This window comes from Neoarius graeffei, chromosome 2 (assembly GCF_027579695.1).
Source record: "Neoarius graeffei isolate fNeoGra1 chromosome 2, fNeoGra1.pri, whole genome shotgun sequence".
Taxonomy (NCBI): domain Eukaryota; kingdom Metazoa; phylum Chordata; class Actinopteri; order Siluriformes; family Ariidae; genus Neoarius; species Neoarius graeffei.
The window spans coordinates 62,873,339-62,890,881 of NC_083570.1; the positions used below are offsets into that span (position 1 = coordinate 62,873,339).

The 17,543-nt window shown below is 46.3% G+C and overlaps 1 protein-coding gene across 1 annotated transcript in view; it reads left to right on the top strand.

Moving 5' to 3' along the window:
* The window catches only part of pdzrn4 (PDZ domain containing ring finger 4), a 120,392-nt gene that overhangs the window by 59,359 nt on the left and 43,490 nt on the right, over positions 1 to 17,543 (top strand). Inside the window, exon 3 of the mRNA XM_060914629.1 lies at positions 2,892 to 2,994. Within this exon, the coding sequence (XP_060770612.1) occupies positions 2,892 to 2,994 (103 nt within the window). The remainder of the gene's footprint in view (positions 1 to 2,891; positions 2,995 to 17,543) is intronic.

Sequence of the window (17,543 nt, forward strand, 5' to 3'; positions counted from 1 at the left end):
ATAATTAGTTTGTAATATTCTTTCTTAGAATAACAGCAATTATTCTATTGACATTCACTGGATATGAGCAATCGTACGCTCTGATTGGCTACTGTACTACTAGGCTATCAGCTCATATACCATGAGTAGAGAAAAACAAATGGCGGCACGTGTTGCTCAACCAACCGAGGACGAAATAAAAACTCAACTCGAAAACAAAACCCCAAAAAATACAAAAAAAGCAACAACATATGGAATAAAAGTATTTGATAGTAAGAATATATTTTTTATTTTATTTTTCAAGAATTATTATTATAGCATTTTTCACAAATTGCTACTGTCATTTTGCCGGTTTGTTTACATTCTAAGTGGAAATGATTTTGTCAGATGTTTTGTATAAAGATTTTATTTATCAAATTTGCAAAAAAAAAAAAAAAAATTCTCTTTCTCAAAATGCAGTGAATGTGGATATAATAAAACAGTTATTCCATTCAATCTCTTCATACATGGCTTATAGCCAACTCAGCGCTCATCGGCTATCAGCTCATGTACAACTCGATTTCGTGGAATAACTGTTAATTATTAGTATATTCCTATTGAGTAGCAAAAAGTGTACACAGTAATGAAAAGCAAATGGGTCTATAAAATAAGAAACCATAGTTTCCAAAATTAAGTCCAAATCTTTTCCTATAGCCTGCAGCAGAGTCCCAGTGTAATCAAGCTGTTCCATAAAACTAACACTCCTGTTGGCTTCTCATCTGCCATCAAGTGCCTCAGACAGAGTAGCAATTTTATATGTCCAACAATTGCATTTGGTCCCCACTGGATCACACAATCATAAAAATGTATAATTGTTCTGTATTCACATATTGCAGCATGGCACTTGGCATATTAAAAAAAAAACTGTGACAATTACAATATATCACATGGAGTTATACTATGATATGTTGAGCTCATATATGTAGGTTTACGTATTAGGGCTCAAATAGTCCAGTACATAAAAGAATATGAAAGAAAGATAGATTTTCCTCCAGATGTCTGGAATAAATCTTGCATATTATAGAAGAGAGGTGGTCAGCATGGTCTTCCCAAGGACATGGAAGCTAGAAAATGATGGTATCATTATGAACTGAAGGGTCTATAATGATGAATTAGAGAGAATATCTCACACTTCCTTAACCCCCACTCATGGCATCATCACTGATAATATATGACAAATATTAATTTGTAATTTCTGTCATGGAGGGGAGGAAAAAGACTGCATATGAAAGAGTGAGTCAGTGACTGAGGTAGTGAGATAATCAGTGAGTGAGTGAATGACTCAGGCTACATCCACACGACAATGGCAACGAGATTTTTTTTTTTTAAATATCGCGTCCACATGGGCAACAGATCAGTAAAATATCAGGTACATATGGCAACGCAACGCTTGCTGAAAACGATGCAATACACATGCCACACCTCTACGTACGCTGTAAGATGGTCCCATCGGAGACACCAGAACAATAGAAGAAGTAGGACGCATGAGCATAAACCCCTTCTTCTGTAGCATCAGCCACATAAAGTTTTGATTATTAATCAGTAGCATAAAATGAAAGACGCGGAAAGAGGAATGAACGGGGGTAGATGGAAGCCGGTACGCCAACATTCTGATATCCTCCAGAATTCTTTAATGGTCCGGAATAAATTGAATGCTACACGTTGATGGATTACTTTGTTCTTCTACGCCATTTTTGAGGAATGTATTGTCAGACTTAAACCAACATCTGAAGAGGTGAGATCGCTCCATTTTTTTTCCCTATTTTTGCTGGTGGGATTGTTTTTGGAAGGTGCACAGGCGGTGCGCGGTTTGGTACTGCTTCCGCAGTGTTTGGACTAAAGACTCTGCCCTAAGGGCTATTCTCTCTCTCTCTCTCTCACTGCACCATTACACAATAAATATTCACAGTGAAAATATTTTGTAAGCGCGTTTCATGAACCAAGTTATAGGATTTGTTGACAACTTGCATCAAGTTCGTTACACTTCTACCCGGCGTGAAGCACTGACAGTCATGTGGTTGTGACGTCATCGTAAACAAATCCGTTCTACTCATCCAGACGACTTCGCAACGGCGCCGTTGCCAGATTTTTCCACTCTGGAACCCGTTCTCAAAAGATTTCGTTTTGGGGCACCCAAAACGCCGGTGCCGTGTGGACGCCAGGCCGAAACGATAAACAATTTTATCAGATTCACCTGAATCCGTTGCCGTGTGGACAGGGCCTCAGTGAGTGAGTTAATGACTGTTAGTGAGTGAATGAGTCAGTAATTGAATCAATGAGTGGGTCAGTGAGTCAAAGAAGGACTGAGGGAACAAATCAGTGAGTCAGCCAGTAAGTGAGTCAGTAAATAATTGAGTGAGTGAGTCAATGAGTGAATGAGTAAGTCAGTGAGTATGAAAATGAGTTAGTCAGTTAGCGAATCACTGAGCGAGTGAGTGACTGAATCAGTGAATCAAAGAGTCAGTGAGTGAGTGAATCAGTGAGTCAAGGAGTAGTGAGGGTGTGATAAGGGAGTGCATCAGTGAGTCAATGAGTAAATTACTGAGTATGTAAATAAGTAAATCAGTGAATGAGTGAATCATTGAGTGAGTCAACAACTGATTGAATCAACAAATGAGTCAGTAACAATGTACATACAACATACAATTAGCCTCACCGCTCTCCATCTTGGCTTCTTTGTTTCAGCACATCTCCCCTTCTCCCACTATCACTATCTTTCTGCTTACTGTTGCTCAAAGAGCTTTATGACTCCTCTCACTTCCTCTCTTCTGCAGTGTCATTTTCCCAACACCTATTTTCTTCCTCACTTATTTATTGTCTGTTCACACTGTTACCTTTTCTCACTGCTTTACACTCTATTCTTTTCCCCCTAGCTGTCACTCCCTCCACACCATGGGCCAGGAGTACTACGAGGGGAGTGAGTATCTCTCTAACATGCCAGCTGAGGCTGAGAGGACTGATGAGTTAGAGTATGAGGTAGGACATCACCCTGTTTCCTCCTGTCACTTTTATTATTCACACTTGATATCCACCCAGCGTGACTGCCTATAATAGACCTTTCTTAGGCATAAGAGCAGACCTGCTGGTAATAGACTCCCCATGGTTGTCCCCATGGGTCTCTCCTGACAGATGATGGGTCACAGTCATGACCTATGACCCAAGATCACAGCATGGTATATAAACGGTGGGGGTTAAAGCATGTTGTTGCCCTTGGATGCTGACACCACTGTTGGCTTTTTTTTTAATCTGGCTTTTTATCTTTAACTAGTTAGTCTTCCTGTACCAACCAGTCTTGTTTTATAGGCATAATGATAGCTTGGATTCTTTCATATATACACACACACATTTTACTGGGAAATATGCCACTCGTATTTTTCATACAAGCCACATCCAGGACATGCATATTGAAAACCATGACATAAATCTCCATATGTCACTCGTGAGGAATTTGGGTATTTTGTCTGTGAATGTGACCATATAATAAAAAGAACATCACACATTGGCTTGAAGATATGAAGTTTATTTTCTTGTGTTGAAAAACTCGCATTTTTCATATGAAATACATTGCAGGTCCGAGTGACATATTTAAATAATATTGGCTGGTCTTGAGTGGTCTATAAGATATATTCCATTCAGCTAGCATGATATTGAATGAGTCAAAGAAGAGTTCAGTGTCATGGTTGCTGAATGGAATATAGCTCATATACCACGACAAAAGGCAGCCAATATTATTATTATTATTATTATTATACATATTCTCTCTTCATATCCGCATTCTCAAAGGCCAACACTAGCTTACCCGCGACTGGGTGCTGTTAGTGTGGCAGTCCAGTTATCTTTCAGCCGGCGTAGCAGTAGCATTAGTGAAGGTCAACACTAGCTGACCTGCGACTCAGTGCTGCTAGCACGGCAATTCAGTTACCTTCCAGCCAGTGTAGTGTTATTATTATTTTCCTTGTGTAATTTACTTAGTTACTTTTAAAATCAACATAGACAACTACACACAACAGAGCGACCTGGCATCCAAAATTCTCTCAAAATCTTCTGCTTTTAACGAAGCAGACCTCGCGGCCATGTTTGTTTACAAATTATCACAGTCACTCGCACAAAGTTTTACATCTCCAACGTGTCTCTTTTCCAGTTTTTTGATGTCAGTTGGTATGTCTTTCTCTTGTAAATATGCGTGAAGAATATATAATGAAGTATTGGTAGCCTTTCGGGTGTTCAGTGCATCTTCAGTTTCAGTTTATTTATTTGGTGTTTAATCCTATCACTGGATTAGCCTCGTCTTCTCTCTTTCCCGGCAGACAAAGAAATGATTGTGCCCATGTGCAGCAGAAAAGTTTTGTCATTGGATATTTGCATGAACTCTGATGTGTGACATCATGTTGTCTTGACAATGTGCAATATTGTAACAATATTGCACGCTCATTCTCCATTGGGGAGAGTGGCGTAATACATGGAGGATAAGCAATATGATAACAATATTGCATGCTATCAATAAACCTGCAAGAAGGGAAGACAATACATGCATTTATTCCATGAAAAAAAGAGGCCCGCATGTATAATAATTCCAAATATTTCACTCCGATGATGAAATCCCAATGTTTTCCCACTGACGCTTTGTCAGAATGGTGAACCAGTTCAAAGCTAAAATTCTTTTGATTAACTTGCATATATTTTTTTTTTGTGGATGTGTCCATATAATAGAAAGAACATTACACAGTAGCACAAAGACATGAAGTTTATCTTCTTTGTGTTGAAAATATTTTCACTCGTTTGCTTCGCTCACTTGTGAATATATTCACCACTTGAAGATAAACTTCTTCATATCTTTGCACAATCATGCAATATCCTCTCTTTCTCTCTCATATTATATGTATACACAGTGGTGCTTGAAAGTTTGTGAAGCCTTTAGAATTTTCTATATTTCTGCATAAATATGACCTAAAACGGCATCAGATTTTCACACAAGTCCTAAAAGTAGATAAAGAGAACCCAGTTAAACAAATGAGACAAAAATATTATACTTGGTCATTTATTTATTGAGGAAAATGATCCAATATTACATATCTGTGAGTGGCAAAAGTATATGAACCTTTGCTTTCAGTATCTGGTGTGACCCCCTTGTGCAGCAATAACTGCAACTAAACATTACCAGTAACTGTTGATCAGTCCTGTACACCGGCTTGGAGGAATTTTAGCCCATTCCTCCGTACAGAACAGCTTCAACTCTGGGATGTTGGTGGGTTTCCTCACATGAACTGCTCGCTTCAGGTCCTTCCACAACATTTCGATTGGATTAAGGTCAGGACTTTGACTTGACCATTCCAAAACATTAACTTTATTCTTCTTTAACCATTCTTTGGCAGAACGACTTGTGTGCTTAGGGTTATTGTCTTACTGCATGACCCACCTTCTCTTGAGATTCAGGCCCTGTCCACACGGCAACGGATTCAGGTGAATCTGATAAAATTGTTTATCGTTTCGGCCTGGTGTCCACACGGCACCAGCGTTTTGGGTGCCCCAAAATGAAATCTTTTGAGAACGGGTTCCAGAGTGGAAAAATCTGGCAACGGCGCCATTGCGAAGTTGTCTGGATGAGTAGAACGGATTTGTTTACGATGACGTCACAACCACATGACTGTCAGTGCTTCACGCCGGGTAGAAGTGTAACAAACTCGATACGAGTTGTCAACAAATCCTATAACTTGGTTCATGAAACGCGCTTACAAAATATTTTCACTGTGAATATTTATTGTGTAATGGTGCAAAGTGAGAGACAGAGTGAGAGAATAGCCCTTAGGGCAGAGTCTTTAGTCCAAACAATGCGGAAGAAGTACCAAACCGCGCACCGCCCGTGCGCTTTCCAAAAACAAAAACAATCCCGCCAGCAAAAATAGGAAAAAAAAAGGAGCAATCTCACCTCTTCAGATGTTGGTTTAAGTCCGACAATACATTCCTCAAAAAGGGCGTAGAAGAACAAAGTAATCCATCAACGTGTAGCATTCAATTTATTCCGGACCATTAAAGAATTCTGGAGGATATCAGAATGTTGGCGTACCGGCTTCCATCTACCCCCATTCATTCCTCTTTCCACGTCTTTCGTTTTATGCTACTGATTAATAATCAAAACTTTATGTGGCTGATGCTACAGAAGAAGGGGTTTATGCGCATGCGTCTACTTCTTCTATTGTTCTGGTGTCTCCGATGGGACCATCTTACAGCACACGTAGAGGTGTGGCATGTGTATTGCATCGTTTTCAACAAGCGTTGCGTTGCCATATGTACCTGATATTTTACTGATCCGTTGCCCATGTGGACGCGATATTTAAAAAAAATCTTGTTGCCGTTGTCGTGTGGATGTAGCCTCAGTTAATGGACAGATGTCCTGACATTTTCCTTTAGAATTCACTGGTATAATTCAGAATTCATTGTTCCATCAGTGATGGCAAGCCGTCCTGGCCCAGATGCAGCAAAACAGGCCCAAACCATGATACTACCACCACCATGTTTCACAGATGGGATAAGGTTCTTTTGCTGGAATGCAGTGTTTCCTTTCTCCAAACATAATGCTTCTCATTTAAACCAAAAATTTCTATTTTGGTCTCATCTGTCCACAAAACATTATTTCCAAAAGCCTTCTGGCTTGTCCACATGATCTTTAGCAAACTGCAGAAGAGCAGCAATATTCTTTATGGAGAGCAGTGGCTTTCTCCTTGCAACCCTGCCATGCACACTATTGTTCAGAGGCCTTCGGTTGCTTAGAAGTTACCTTGGGATCCTTTGTGATCTCGCCGATTATTACACGCCGACTATTACTCTTGGAGTGATTTTTGTTGGTCAACCACTCCTGGGCAGGGGAACAATGGTCTTGAATTTCTTCCATTTGTACACAATCTGTCTGACTGTGAATTGGTGGAGTCCAAACTCTTTAGAGATGGTTTTGTAACCTTTTCCAGCCTGATGAGCATCAACAACGCTTTTTCTGAGGTCCTCAGAAATCTCCTTTGTTCGTGCCATGATACACTTCCACAAATATGTGTTGTGAAGATCAGACTTTGATAGATCCCTGTTCTTTAAATAAAACAGGGTGCCCACTCACACCTGATTGTCATCCCATTGATTGAAAATACGTGACTCTAATTTCACCTTCAAATTAACTGTTAATCCTAGAGGTTCACATACTTTTGCCACTCACAGATATGTAATATTGGATCATTTTCCTCAATAAATAAATGACCAAGTATAATATTTTTGTCTCATTTGTGTAACTGGGTTCTCTTTATCTACTTTTAGGACATGTGTGAAAATCTGATGATGTTTTAGGTCGTATTTATGTAGAAATATAGAAAATTCTAAGGGGTTCACAAACTTTCAAGCACCACTGTGTGTTATATATATATATATATATATATATATATATATATATATATATATATATATATATATATATATTCAGAGAGAGAGAGAGAGAGAGAGAGAGAGAGAGAGACACACAGTGGATATAAAAAGTGTCCACACCCCAGTACAATGATTTTTCTGATGTAAAAAAATGAGACCATGATAAATAATTTAAAAACTTTTCTCACCTTTAATGTGACCTATAACCTGTACAATTCAATTGAAAAGCAAACAAATCTGTTTGGGGGGAAAACATAAAAAATAAAAAATAAAATATACAGTAAGCTGGTTGCGTAAGTGTACACACCCTTAAACTAATACTTTGTTGAAGCACCTTTTGATTTAATTACAGCATTCAGTCTTTTTGGGTTCACACCTGCCATCAATGAGAATGACTGACTGATTAACCCCAAATAAAGTTCAGACATTTCTCAGTTGCATCTTCCAGCAAAAGCCAGGGTTCACAGAGAGCTTACAAAGCATCAAAGGGATCTCATTGTTGAAAGGTATCAGTCAGGAGAAGGGTACAAAAACACTTCCACGGCATTAGATATACCCGTACCATGGAGCACAGTGAAGACAGTCATCAAGAAGTGGAGAAAATATGGGACAACAGTGACATTACCGAGAACTGGACGTCCCTCCAAAATTGATGAAAAGACAAGATGAAAACTGGTCAAGGAGGCTGCAGAGGGACCTACAGCAACACTGAAGGAGCTACAAGACTTTCTGGCAAGTACTGGTTGTGTACTACATGTGACAACAATCTCCCGTATTCTCCATATATCTGGACTATGAGGTAGGGTCAAAGAAAAACATCCTAGGCCCGGCTAAATTTTGCAGAAAAATGCATCAACTCTCCCAAAAACATGTGGGAAAATGTGTTCTGGTCTGATGAAACCAAGGTTGAACTTTTTGGCCACAATTCCAAAAGGTATGTTTGGCCTAAAATCACTACTGCGCATCACCAAAAGAGCACCATACCCACGGTGAAGCATGGTGGTGGCAGCATCATGTTTTGGGGTTGTTTTTTCTTCAGCTGGAACAGGGCCTTTAGTCAAGGTGGAGGGAATTATGAACAGTTCTAAATACCAGTTGATTTTGGCCCAAAACCTTCAGGTATCTGCTAGAAAGCTAAAGATGAATTTCATCTTTCAGCACGACAATGACCCCAAGCATACATCAAAATCAACAAAAGAATTGCTTCATCAGAAGAAAATTAAAGTTTTGGAATGGCCCAGCCAGAGCCCAGACCTAAATCCAGTTGAGAATCTGTGGGGTGACCTGAAGATGTTAGGACTTGGACTGTTTTGGCCTCTAGAGGCCGCTGTTATTTCCTTTTCGTGTCTTGTTTATTTTGGCCTCTAGAGGCCGCCACTGTTCCTGTGTTTTGTGTTTTTGTTAATTGCCTGTTAGTCCTAATTATCTTCACCTGTGTCCTTAATTAGTTTGTGTATTTATACCCCTGAGTTCAGTCCTCTTGTCACGGAGTCTTTGTGCTGTTATGTTTATCTCCAGTTTCCTTTGTACTGTGTTTTGTGGATCTTCTGAGCTTTTGCATTTTTGCCTTTTTCTTTTTGAATTATACTCTTTGTTTTTGTTTTTTTTTGTTTTGCCCTGGATTGTATATAGTGTACATAGTATAAATAAACCTTTTGTTACTTTTTCTACTTCCGCCTCACGCCTCTGCATTTGAGTCATTCCCCTGGTGGCCTAGTGGGGGTTTGCTGGATCATCACACCAACGAACCAGGTTCGAATCCCAGCAAAACCCTAACAGAAAGACTCCGTCATGACCGACTCAGCAGAGGCTGCTTCAACTGTCTACCCGGCCAACCTTCAGGGAATTATGGCAGCTTTGACACGCTTCGGAGCGACCATGGACGCTCATGGACGTACACTCACCAGCCAACGTGAGGCCCTCGCTCGCCACGAGGAACTGCTTCAGCAAATTGGGAAAACCCTGGCACAGCTGACATCTCTGCCTGCATCTCCTGCTCCTGATCCAGTTCCTGCTCCTGATCCAGCTCCCACTCCTGCTCCAGTGCCTCCTGCCATGCTGCCTTCTTCACCTCGCGAACCCAGCCTTCCTGCACCACAGAGGTATGACGGCAAGCACAGTGAGTGCCGAGAGTTCCTTACCCAGTGTCAACTCACCTTTGAGCTTCAGCCTACCACCTACACTACGGATCGCCGCAAGATTGCCTTTGTGATCACCTTATTAGCTGGTAAGGCGCGAGCCTGGGCTACTGCTATCTGGCAAAGACAGGGACCTGAGTGCTTTGATTTCCAGCTGTTTTCTGAAGAGATGCTTCGGGTCTTCGATCAGGCAGACATCAGTACTGACGCAGCCCGAAAGCTCATGTCCATCCGGCAAGGAGGAAGCGTCGCAGATTACGCCATCTCGTTCCGAACACTCGCAGCAGTAAGTGGATGGAACGAGACTGCCCTGGTGTCAGCCTTCCACCATGGTCTGTCTGACCCCATCAAGGATGGTCTGGCCTCTATTGGATGCCCAAGTGACCTCGAAACCCTCATCTCACATGCTATTCGTCTGGACAACAGGATGAGAGAATGCCACCAAGCCTTGAGCCCCCCCAGCCTCCCTACCTCTAACTGGAGACCGTCTACCTCCTTCAGTGACTGTCCAGAACCCATGCAAGTGGGTCGTACTCGCCTCTCCGCATCTGAGAGGGAGCGCAGAAGGAGGGACAAGTGCTGCATCTACTGTGGCAAGCCTGGTCACTTCCGAGCATCATGTCCCGAACTCTTGGGAAAAGGACCGCCCCGTCCAGCCGAGGGAGGGTTGTGACGGGGCCTACCCTCTCTCCCGGACTCCCTGGTCAAGGAATCTACATCCCGGTCTCCATCTCCTGGGGTGAGTCTGTCCACTCTTGTCAAGCTTTGATAGACTCAGGGGCGGCTGGGAACTTTATGGATATTCACTTCGCCCAAAGCATCAATATACCTACTGCACCTCTTGAAGTCCCTCTGTCTGTGTCTGCCCTCGATGGCCAAGCGTTAGGTGATGGAAGAGTCACCCAAGTTACTTCTCCAGTCTTCCTCCAGTCTCAAGGTCACAAGGAAGAAATATCCCTGCACCTGATTCCTTCACCTGAGTTCCCAGTTATTCTAGGCCTTCCTTGGCTTATTCGCCACAACCCTCGCATAGACTGGGTAACAAGCCAGGTTGTGGAATGGGGCCCTGCATGCCATGCCTCTTGTCTGCTCTCTAGCTCTCCTGTGTCTCCTGCCGAGCCCCCTGATCTCACCGAGTTATCTCAAGTTCCCACAGAGTACTGGGATCTCAAGGAAGTATTCAGCAAGAGCAGGGCCGCCGTTCTTCCTCCGCACCGGGCCTACGACTGTGCCATCGACTTGCTCCCTGGGACTACCCCTCCTCGTGGCAGACTGTTTTCCCTCTCTCAGCCAGAACGCAAGGCTATGGAGGAATACCTCAAAGACGCCCTGGTCTCTGGGTTCATTCGACCCTCCACCTCACCTGCTGGTGCCGGCTTCTTCTTTGTCGGCAAGAAGGATGGGGGGCTTCGACCATGTATTGACTACAGGGGCCTGAACAAGATCACTGTGCGCAACCGATATCCCCTTCCGCTGATGTCCACTGCTTTCGACCTGCTCCAAGGCGCCACCGTCTTCACCAAGTTGGACCTACGGAACGCATACCACCTCATCCGTATCCGACAGGGAGACGAGTGGAAGACTGCCTTTAACACCCCGTCTGGGCACTACGAATACCAGGTGATGCCCTTCGGACTCACCAACGCACCAGCTGTTTTTCAGGCCCTAATCAACGACGTCTTAAGGGACATGATTAACCTGTACGTCTTTGTCTACCTCGATGACATCCTTATCTTTTCCAAGACCATGCAGGAGCACCGCCACCATGTCCGCCAGGTTCTCCAGAGGCTGCTACAGAACAATCTGTTCGCCAAGGCCCAGAAATGCGAATTTCATGTTCCCGAGGTCTCCTTTCTGGGATTTATTGTACGGACAGGCCAACTCCAAATGGACCCTGCCAAGACCCTGGCCGTCCGGGACTGGCCTACTCCCAAGTCCGTTAAGGAGGTTCAGCGGTTCTTAGGATTCGCTAACTTCTACCGCAAGTTCATCAGGAACTTCAGTTCTGTGGCAGCACCCATGTCAGACCTCACCAAAGGGACAGGTGGATCTTATGGCTGGTCTCCTCAGGCAGAAAAGGCGTTCAAAGACCTCAAGGCCCGCTTCTGCACGGCACCCATTCTGGTCCTCCCGGACACCTCCCAACCATTCATCGTGGAGGTGGACGCCTCGGACAGTGGTGTCGGCGCGGTACTCTCTCAACGTTCGGAAGGAAAGCTGCACCCCTGCGCTTACTTCTCCCACCGCCTGAGTCCTGCGGAGTCCCGGTACGATGTGGGGGATCGAGAACTGTTAGCGGTCAAACTGGCCCTTGAGGAGTGGAGGCACTGGCTGGAGGGAGCGCAACATCCATTCCTGGTTTGGACTGACCACAAGAACCTGGAGTACCTCCAGCAAGCCAAGAGACTGAACCCTCGACAGGCTAGGTGGGCCCTGTTTTTCAGTCGGTTTGACTTCACCCTCTCGTACCGTCCCGGCTCCAAGAACACCAAACCTGACGCACTGTCCAGGCTGTTCTCTGCCACTAACAGGGAGAATGAAGTCGGGCCTATTATCCCGGTGTCCCGGATTGTGGCCCCTGTCCGCTGGGGTATTGAGGAGGCTGTTCGACGAGCCCAACGCCAGGACCCCGGTCCTGGGACGGGGCCACCGGGCCTCTTGTACGTCCCACATCAAGCCCGGGCCAAGGTTCTCCAGTGGGGTCACTCTTCCCCTCTCACCGCCCACCCGGGAGCTCGGAGGACCCTGGACTTCCTGAAAAGACGCTTCTGGTGGCCTAACATGGAGCAGGAAGTAAGGTCATTTGTCCTGTCCTGTGAGGTTTGCACCAGAACCAAGAACCCACGACAGCGTCCCCAGGGTCTCCTGCATCCTCTGACCATTCCCCGGCGTCCCTGGTCCCACGTGGCAGTCGACTTCATCACGGGTCTCCCTGAGTCACAAGGTAACATGGTCATTTTGGTCATTGTTGACAGATTCTCCAAGGCCTGCCGCTTCATACCTCTGTGCAAACTCCCCTCTGCTCTTGAAACAGCGAAACTTATATTTAATCATGTCTTCCGAGTCTTTGGTCTTCCACAGGACATCGTCTCAGACCGAGGGCCCCAGTTCTCCTCCCGAGTGTGGCACGGGTTCTGCAAGGTCATCGGAGCCACTGCCAGCCTCTCCTCTGGGTTTCACCCACAGTCCAATGGTCAGACGGAGAGGCTCAACCAGGACCTGGAAACCACCCTGCGAGGCCTGGCTATGGATAACCCGACATCATGGAGCACCTGGCTGCCATGGGCAGAGTACGCCCACAACACCCTGCAGTCATCGGCCACCAAGCTGTCGCCATTCCAGTGCCAATTCGGGTTCCAGCCACCTCTGTTCCCGGACCAGGAGGAGGACGCAGGGGTGCCCTCGGTCAACCAATATGTGAGACGGTGTCGCAAGACCTGGAGCAAGGTCAGGAAGACCCTCATACAGACCTCCAGAACCAACCAGACTCAGGCCAACCGCCACAGAAGACCTGCACACACTTTCCGCCCTGGGCAGCGGGTTTGGCTGTCCACTAAGGACCTTCCGCTGCGGGTGGAGAACCGCAAGCTTGCTCCTCGCTACATTGGCCCCTTCAAGGTGGTGCGCAGGGTGAACCCTGTCTCCTACCGGCTCCAGTTGCCCCGGACTCTGAGGATCAACCCCACTTTCCATGTTTCCCTGTTGCGGCCTGTACTGACGTCTACGTATGCCCCTGCCCCTAGGAACCCCCCACCCCCCCGCATCTTCCAGGGGCAGACTGTGTTCACTGTGCATCGCCTGCTTGACTCCCGCCGGGTCCGCGGCGGGTTGCAATATCTGGTGGACTGGGAGGGCTATGGTCCTGAGGAGCGCTGCTGGGTTCCTGCTCGGGATGTCCTAGATAAAGAACTGTGTCGGGACTTCCATTCGGCCCATCCGGATCGCCCTGGGAACGTCAGGAGACGCTCCTAGAGGGGGGGGTCCTGTTAGGACTTGGACTGTTTTGGCCTCTAGAGGCCGCTGTTATTTCCTTTTCGTGTCTTGTTTATTTTGGCCTCTAGAGGCCGCCACTGTTCCTGTGTTTTGTGTTTTTGTTAATTGCCTGTTAGTCCTAATTATCTTCACCTGTGTCCTTAATTAGTTTGTGTATTTATACCCCTGAGTTCAGTCCTCTTGTCACGGAGTCTTTGTGCTGTTATGTTTATCTCCAGTTTCCTTTGTACTGTGTTTTGTGGATCTTCTGAGCTTTTGCATTTTTGCCTTTTTCTTTTTGAATTATACTCTTTGTTTTTGTTTTTTTTTTTGTTTTGCCCTGGATTGTATATAGTGTACATAGTATAAATAAACCTTTTGTTACTTTTTCTACTTCTGCCTCACGCCTCTGCATTTGAGTCATTCCCCTGGTGGCCTAGTGGGGGTTTGCTGGATCATCACACCAACGAACCAGGTTCGAATCCCAGCAAAACCCTAACAGAAGAGGGCTGTGCACAAGAGATGTCCTCGCCATCTGACAGATTTGGAGCACTTTTGCAAAGAAGAGTGGGCAAATATTGCCAAGTCTAGATGTGGCAGGCTGATAGACTCTGACCCAAAAAGACTGAATGCTGTAATTAAATCAAAAGGTGCTTCAACAAAAGTATTAGTTAAAGGTGTGCACACTTATGCAACCAGCTTATTGTATGTTTATTTTTTATGTTTTCCCCCCTAACAGATTTGTTTGTTTTCCAATTGAATTGTACAGGTTATAGGTCACATTAAAGGTGGGAAAAGTTTTGAAATTATTTATCATGGTCTCATTTTTTTTTACATCAGAAAAACCTATCATTTTAACGGGGTGTGTACACTTTTTATATCCACTGTACAATACTGTGCAAAGGTCTTTGCAATGAAATGCTGTAGAACAAAGATGCCTTCAAAAATAATTAAATTCAATGTTTCTACACTAAAATAAAATACCATAAAAATCAGAATCAGGAAGCAGTAATGCATGAAAAAGACTTTTGCACAGCACACACATTTTATATATATATATATATATATATATATATATATAGGCCTCAGCGACCTAAGGACGGCCCTCAGGTGCTGTAAGTGCCGCTGCCAGTCATTACTATAAATAATGATATCGTCGAGGTGGCGTGGGGGCGGAGGACCCTGTCCATCAGCCGCTGAAACGTAGCGGGCACCCCAAACAGCCCAAACGGAAGTGTGACAAACTGGTGTAAGCCGAATGTTGTGGAAAAGGCCGTTTTTTCTCAGGATAATGGAGTCAAGGGGATCTGCCAATAACCCTTTGTCAAATCCAGCGTCGAGTAAAAGCGAGCCGTGCCTAGCCGATCGAACAACTCATCAATACGAGGCATTGGGTACGCGTCGAATTTAGACACTTCGTTGACTTTTCTGTAGTCCACACAGAACCGGACCGACCCGTCGGCCTTGGGAACCAAGACCACTGGGCTGCTCCAGTCACTGTGGGACTCCTCGACGATGCCCATCTCGAGCATGGCCTCGAGTTCTTCCCGAACCACTTTTTTCTTGTGTTCGGGTAGCCTGTAAGGGCGGCTACGCACTACCACCCCTGGGGGCATCTTAATGTGGTGCTCTATGAGGGTGGTGCGGCTGGGCAGGGGCGAGAACACGTCCGAAAACTCGGTCTGCAACAGGGCAACCTCCGCAAGTTGGGTCGGGGAGAGGTGGTCTCCACAGGGGACCGGAGAGGTACATGATGCCAATGTTCCCTTTTGAACCTCTGGCCCCAGCTCCGCCTTCTCCGGAACCACCGACACCAACGCCACGGGGACCTCCTCGTTCCAGAGTTTGAGCAGGTTGAGGTGGTAAATCTGTAGCACCCCACCCCTATCCGCTCGCCTCACCTCATAGTCAATGTCCCTGACTTGCCGTGTGACCTCAAAGGGTCCTTGCCACTTGGCGACCAATTTGGAGCTCAATGTGGGCAACAGTACGAGTACTTTATCTCCCGGTGCGAACTCCCTAAGGCGCGTACCCTTGTCGTACAGGTGGGTCTGTCGTTCTTGGGCCTGCCGCAAATTCTCCTGAGTTAGGTGCGTGAGTGTGTGGAGTTTTGCGCGCAGGTCAATAACATATTGGATTTTGTTTTTACTTGGTGAAGGTCCCTCCTCCCAATTTTCATGCAGCACATCTAGAATGCCGCGCGGCTTACGCCCGTATAACAATTAAAACGGGGAGAACCCCGTGGAGGCTTGGGGGACCTCTCGCACTGCAAAGAGCAAGGGTTCGAGCCATTTATCCCAATTACATGCATCCTCACTTACGAATTTTTTAATTATGTTCTTGAGGGTGCGGTTGAACCGTTCAACTAAACCGTCCGTTTGTGGGTGATACATGCTGGTGCGGATCGGCTTAATACCCAACAACCTATACAGTTCGTTCAGTGTACGTGACATAAACGAGGTGCCTTGGTCAGTCAGAATCTCTTTGGGGATTCCAACTCGGGAGATAACGCGGAAGAGTGCCTCCACAATACTGTGTGCTGAGATATTGCGAAGAGGCACTGCTGCCGGGTATCGCGTTGCATGGTCCACTAGAACTAATATAAAGCGGTACCCTCGTGCTGACCGATCTACTGGCCCGATGAGATCCATCCCAATTCTTTCGAACGGGGTCTCGATTAACGGTAGAGGGCGCAAAGGCACTTTTGGAATGGCCGCTAGATTTACTAACTGGCATTCGCGGCACGCCGTACACCACCTACGGACATCGCCGCGAATCCCCGGCCAATAGAATCGGGCCATTATTCGGGCTAGTGTCTTATCCTGCCCTAAGTGTCCAGCCATGGGATTAAAGTGAGCCGCCTGGAATACCAATTCCCGGCGGCTCTTCGGAATCAAAAGCTGCGTGACTCGCTCTTTAGTTTGAGTGTCCTGCGTCACTTGGTATGTTTATCCTTCATAATCGCGAAGTAGGGGAAGGACGGGGTGGCGTTCGGCTGGAGCGTTTGACCATCGATTACTCTCACTTGGTCAAACGCATGCCACAGAGTCTCGTCTTGCGATTGCTCTAATGGGAAATCCGCGAGGGATTCCCCAACAGAGAGAGGAGGAGCCGGCGGCTCCTCACTGTGACACGGAGATGACGTAGACGGCTCTGTGACAGCTGCTCCCGCCAAAGCAACACCGGGACCTCCCCCTGTTAAATGGCAGGACCCACTCTTCACTAAGTGTGTCATTAAATCCCGAAATCCTGGCCAATCAGTCCCCAAAATTATAGAGTGGGTAAGGTGAGGATTAACCTCCGCCTTCACTATAAATTTTTCCCCTTGGAAAAGAATGTGGACCGACACTAAAGGGTAGTTGTGAACATCCCCGTGCACACACAACACCTTCACCAGTTGTGCTCCCCCCAATGCCTCGTCTTGCACCAGGCTTTGGTGAATTGAGGTCTGATTACAACCAGAATCCACCAACGCCTGATATGTATCCCCTTGGATACTCACCGGTATGCGATATGCTCCGGCCCGATCGAGGGAAGCTCCTGGCGCGTCAGGGATCCGAACCACCGTGCCCACTTCCATTGCCGAACACTGCTGTTGGAGGTGGCCTGGCTCCCCGCAGCACCAGCAAACCGGCCCGGGCTTCCTCTCTGCACCGGCGCCCTGGGGCTCACTCACCTGAGGGGGGGAAGAGACAGACACAGAAGGGAAAAACGGGAGGGCACCGCGGGTGCGACGGGCCGGCTGGGGTGGGGCTGGCCCCCGTCTCCGCGGTGGGGGAACGGGGCGAGGACGAGACACAGGGGGAGAGAGAGAGGAGAGGAGAGAAGAGGATGTCTGCTGTCCTGCCGTTGGAACAGCCGCCAAATGGTCCTCCGCCAACTCGATGGCCTGATCCAGTGACGCTGGGCGGTGGCACTGGACCCACTCTGTGGTTCCCTCTGGCAGGCGGCCGATGAACTGTTCCAGCACCACCTGATCGAGGATTCCCTTGGCGTCGCGGTTGTTGGCCC